The sequence below is a fragment of the Tachysurus fulvidraco genome, chromosome 11, assembly GCF_022655615.1.
Source record: "Tachysurus fulvidraco isolate hzauxx_2018 chromosome 11, HZAU_PFXX_2.0, whole genome shotgun sequence".
Classification (NCBI taxonomy): domain Eukaryota; kingdom Metazoa; phylum Chordata; class Actinopteri; order Siluriformes; family Bagridae; genus Tachysurus; species Tachysurus fulvidraco.
This window is the reverse complement of record NC_062528.1, coordinates 929,212-934,211: the sequence shown is the minus strand read 5'-3', so window position 1 is coordinate 934,211 and position 5,000 is coordinate 929,212. Positions and strand designations below refer to the sequence as shown.

The following is a 5,000-nucleotide window of genomic DNA, read 5'->3' as shown; positions in this document are numbered from 1 at the left end:
CTCTCTCTTCCTGTCTCTCTGTCTCTCTGTCTCTCTCTCTCACTCTCTCTTTCTTTCCCTATCTCTCTGTCTTTCTGTCTCTCTCTCTCACTCTCTCTGTCTCTCTGTCTCTCTCTCTCTCTCTCTCTCTCTCTGATGCAACACTTGAATAATTACAGCAGGTTGGGTATCTTACAGTAGGTCCTACACATCCCATTGGTCCAGGTTGTCCACAGTCACCCTCAAATCCAGGTTCACCCTGTAACACAAACATCACTCAAAAGTGTACTAGCTGGTTATGTCAGTAAAACACGGCGTCCTGAAGACAAACCTACTCTGACATTATGCTATACGTGAAATCATACACTCAGTATCCTTACTGTACTGCAGGTGGAACTCTTACCTTGGGCCCATCTCTACCTGGCAACCCTTTTTTCCCCTTCAAATCTTCAGGAAAAGGGAAGTAACACGTGTCCCCCTGAAAGAGTTAATGGATTTCTATGACTATCTTCAGGATCGTTGAGCAAAAAAAAAAAAAGAAAAAAATGAAGAAATTCTAGCATCGTTCAGTGTACAGTTTGGTGTGTGATCAATTTCAATGTGTTAGTGTTAGTGTTTAATGTGTTAGTGTAAATTTGTAGACGTCCAGGAGATAACGACAAAATGACACCAAATCTTCCTACACAGTGTCATGGCGAGCCTTCGGTCTACGCAGGATTAAGGGCCTGGGATTCAAACTCATGACCTTCCGATCATTACTCCAACACCATAACCACTGCGATACAACATCTATTACAGGAATGTCTTCCTTTACTTATTATCATTTATAATTTATGGAAGAAATCTTAGGAAATTATTATAAAATACTAATCCAAATGCACACCTTAGGGCCAGGGGCACCGTCTTCACCCTGGGAGAAAAATCAGATGAAAGAGGAAATATTAGCTTTGAAAAGTCTGAAATCTTCTGAAACCTCAACGATAGAACTCATTATTAAATATTTCCTCTTACAAGATTATTTAAGCAAACATTTGTCCCTAATTATTTTTTACCGAGTTTTCCAGTCAAAGAATAACTCGAGCTTGCAGCCGATAAATATTTTAGGAAACTTTAGGTAGATCTTAAAATTCTTGTTTCAACCCTTCACCGTATTCGAGTGACAGGTGTAACGGGCGAACCTGTAAGCCGGCAGCTCCGCACGTTCCTGGGGCTCCAGGATTCCCACGGTCACCCTTGTAAAAGCACACAAAGTATAACTTCCCTTAATCAAATACACAACGCTTGAAATGATTTACTGTAATTTAACTGTGTTTGTTACCTTTGTGCCATTGCATCCTGGGCTACCGGGTAATCCCTGAGGCCCTTCATTTCCTGGGAGTCCCTGAAAACATCAGAGAACCTTCAGGGGTCTGTGCAGGACTCACATTTTCTTTCACTTTGGCTAAACATTTGTGTGCCTCAGACGTTGTGGTAACAGATTAAGAAACGACACTTATGATAGACAGGGTGCACAAACTTTTGGCCACGTATTGTAGTTCTCCAGTTAGCAGAACTTACAGGTATTCCAGGATAACCCAAGCTTCCTGGTTTTCCAGGGTGTCCCTAATAAAGAGATTCAGGAGGGTATTAAATCAGGAACACAATACAAAGCACAAACCAACACCCCCGTTTTACACACACACACACACACACACACACACACACACACACACACACACACACACACACACACACACACACACACACACACACAAGCATCAGAAATACCCGTGAGCCTTTAGGGCCTTGTAAACCCGGTTGTCCTGTTTCACCCTGTGGCATAAAACACACATCATTTGGCATCAGTTCAAAAAGACATCTTATTTTTTTATTCAATATTAAGTTTGAATTTAAAGCTTTTTATTACAAACCATGGGGCCCATGGGGCCAGGGTGACCTTCATCTCCTGGAACTCCATCTTCCCCTTCTGATCCAGTTAGACCTGGAAAACCTGGATCGCCCTGAGAGTAATCATGGGGGGAAAAAATTACAAATGCTCTTGACCAGTGGTGGTTCTAGGATTTTTTTAAGGGGCCACATATTACATTCAGGGGCCAAATACAGGGTACATTCAAGCACACAAAATAATTCATTCAGTACGGTGCAAATACATTCCTTTTTCAAACGCTTGAGTGCCACCAATTGTTTGGGGGTGGAATTGCATCCGTGATTGTTGTGAAAAATTCTCCGGTTGCTCTTCTCGCCGACGATTGTTGGAACGGGGGCCAATAAGGGGCCAATCAGATTTCAGCAGATTGTCTCATTCACTCACATTAAAACACAACCACTATCTCTTGGCTTAAGACATTCTACTGCACCGGTCATCTCTGTGGTCTCTTTACATCGTTGGGGGTTTAATAGATAGTGTTGGATATAAATCTTCTGTTGTCGCTTCCATCCACTGGGGTTGTGAAAATGACCTGAACACACACTTCAAATCCAGTCAACGAAGTCAGAAAGGGCTACGGTATCTTTTCAGTAACTAGTGCTTCTTTAATACAGATATTTTCCCTGGACATCAAAGCTGATTAAAGGGATCCTGATTGAATATGGGGTTCACCACAATGGGTGGCCGGTTAGCTTAGCTAGTTAGCATGTGGTACTAATAACGCCAAGGTCGCCAGTACGGGCTATTTTAGGGCAGTCGAGGCTCAAGCGGTTAAGGCTCTGGGTTGTTGATCAGAAGATCAGGGTTCAAACTGCCACTGTTGGGCCCTTAAACAAGGCCCTTCGCTGTCTATACTACAGGGGTGTTGTATCATGGCTGAACCTGTGCTCTGATCCAAAGTCTACTACTATATAAAGCCTTCTTTTCTATCCATTCTAACAAAGTCATGAGGATCTAACAGAGCTTAGGAGTAACTCAGAAGATTACCCACCCCAGCCCTAACCGGGTGTAGTTTGTGATTATGGTTGGAGGTACAGTAAAGCTAACCTGTCCTCCTGTCCACGGGACTCGTGTGCATTGCTTTATCCATAAACAAGCTCACACGGGAAAATTCCATTGTTGCTTTGAACGGTCCATTTGCTGGCACGTCAACCGTACGGTATTGACGAATAACCAGAGGCACAAACTTCTAGGCACACACGATCATATACAGAGTTACAGGTGTGTGACTGGATTATCAGATGTCAGTGTTGTCATCCAGTCAATCAGATAGCTTTGGGTATCTGGGTGGCCTAAAAAAACAAACCTGAGAATATAGAAGATGACAGAAGGCCACCCACACAGACCGGTGAGCTTCATGTGTCCGCTATGTTCTCCAGGAGTGCAGACCAGATGTGGATGGTTTTTGTAGGTGTGGTGAAGAACACGTGATGGTTTTCACTGTGATATATGTAGCACTTTTAGATTCACCCTGGACTGTGTTCATTTCTGCGACCTTGGACTAGGATTTTCAGAATATACAACCCTCTAGATCAGGGGTGTCAAACTCTGGCCCGCGACATCATATCAGATGTGCATTACAGCAGGCTAACCGCATGCTCCGCTAATACTACAAATCCCAGAATGCCTTGCCGCTGTATTGACGCGTAGTCACGACCACCAAGCGCCCCTCATTCTCTGTTGATGGTCGTTAACAACCTGTTTGTCTCGTGTGCTAACGGTGCTAACGTGTCTGTAAAGAAAGTATATAACATAAGACGACGCTATGACACGAAACATTATGAGAAGTATAAGGACCTGGATGTAAAGCAGAAGCTCCAGAAGGTGGAGGAGATGAAAAAAAGTCTGGTTTCCCGTCAGACTATGTTCATGAAAGCTAAATAAAAAGCGAAGCTGCTGTAAAGTTTTATTGTGGCAGTAGAAACAGCAAAATCTGCCCTTTAATGAGGGAGAGTTTGTCAAAAAGTGTGTGGTTAAAGTTTGTGACATCACTGAGGCCGTCCTTAAAAATAGTCTTGTTTGCCGTAACCCGACCGACTCGATTTAAGTCCGACCGACTCGCCGGTTGTAAAAAGTCCAACCTTTTTTTTTTTTTTTACTCTTCAAACAACTAATACAAAAGCAATAAAACAATATTAACGGGTTCGGGCACCATAATACATTAATTATTCATTAAAACAGCTCGACATCGCTTTAACTTGGCACGAAGTTCTGGACAAACTGTCCAGCATCAAAATAATGTTAATGGTTAGAGAGTCTGACTCCTAACCCTAAGGTTGTGGGTTCGAGTCTCGGGCCAGCAATACCACGACTGAGGTGCCCTTGAGCATGGCACCGAACCCCACAACTGTTTCCCGGGGGCCACAGCATAAATGGCTGCCCACTGCTCCGGGTGTGTGTTCACTGTGTGTGTGTGTTCACTGCTGTGTGAGTGTGTGCACTTTGGATGGGTTAAATGTAGTGTGTGTTCACTGCTATGTGTGTGTGTGTGTGCACTTTGGATGGGTTAAATGTAGTGTGTGTTCACTGCTATGTGTGTGTGTGTGTGTGTGTGTGTGTGTGTGTGTGCACTTTGGATGGGTTAAATGTAGAGAACAAATTCTGAGTCTGGGTCACCGTACTTAGCCGTATGTCATGTCACTTTCACTTTAAAATAAGGTTCTCGATGATGCGCCCGAAGGCACGGGTCGAAGACCCAGTCAGTGACGTCACGATATGCTAATTTGTTTAAAGTCATACCGACGTCATCACCGTCACCAAAATTCTTTTTCTTTTCTTTTTTTTTTTTTACTGTTACTGCAAACCAAAATATTCTGAAGCATGGCCTGATGTGTCTTTTATATCAAATTTAATTTCTTACTGTATGTGTTTGTAATATCGAGCTCTGGTAGTTCCAGATCCTGTGTTTAAGCAAAACTAAAGTTTGTTTCCATATGAAAAAGGTTGAACATTACAAATCAGTTGTAGTTCATTTTACAATAAATATTCAGTTTGGCTCTGACTTTATCTCAGTTTTATATTTTGCCCCACTGTGAGTTTGAGTTTGACCCCCTGGTGTAGATGGTATTAATCAAAAATGGCATGGATCATGTAA

General features: G+C 42.8%; 1 protein-coding gene across 2 annotated transcripts in view; it reads right to left on the bottom strand.

Moving 5' to 3' along the window:
• col4a3 (collagen, type IV, alpha 3) overlaps positions 1-5,000 on the bottom strand; it is a 38,410-nt gene that overhangs the window by 23,897 nt on the left and 9,513 nt on the right. For both annotated transcript variants that reach the window (XR_007144348.1, XM_047820522.1), the window contains exons 3-10: positions 1,890-1,979; positions 1,747-1,791; positions 1,537-1,581; positions 1,298-1,360; positions 1,158-1,211; positions 863-889; positions 383-457; positions 176-238 (exon numbers count right to left, since the gene is read on the bottom strand). Coding sequence is in view for 1 of the 2 variants with exons in the window: in XM_047820522.1 (XP_047676478.1) it covers positions 176-238; positions 383-457; positions 863-889; positions 1,158-1,211; positions 1,298-1,360; positions 1,537-1,581; positions 1,747-1,791; positions 1,890-1,979 (462 nt within the window). In the remaining variant the exon portion in view is untranslated. The remainder of the gene's footprint in view (positions 1-175; positions 239-382; positions 458-862; positions 890-1,157; positions 1,212-1,297; positions 1,361-1,536; positions 1,582-1,746; positions 1,792-1,889; positions 1,980-5,000) is intronic.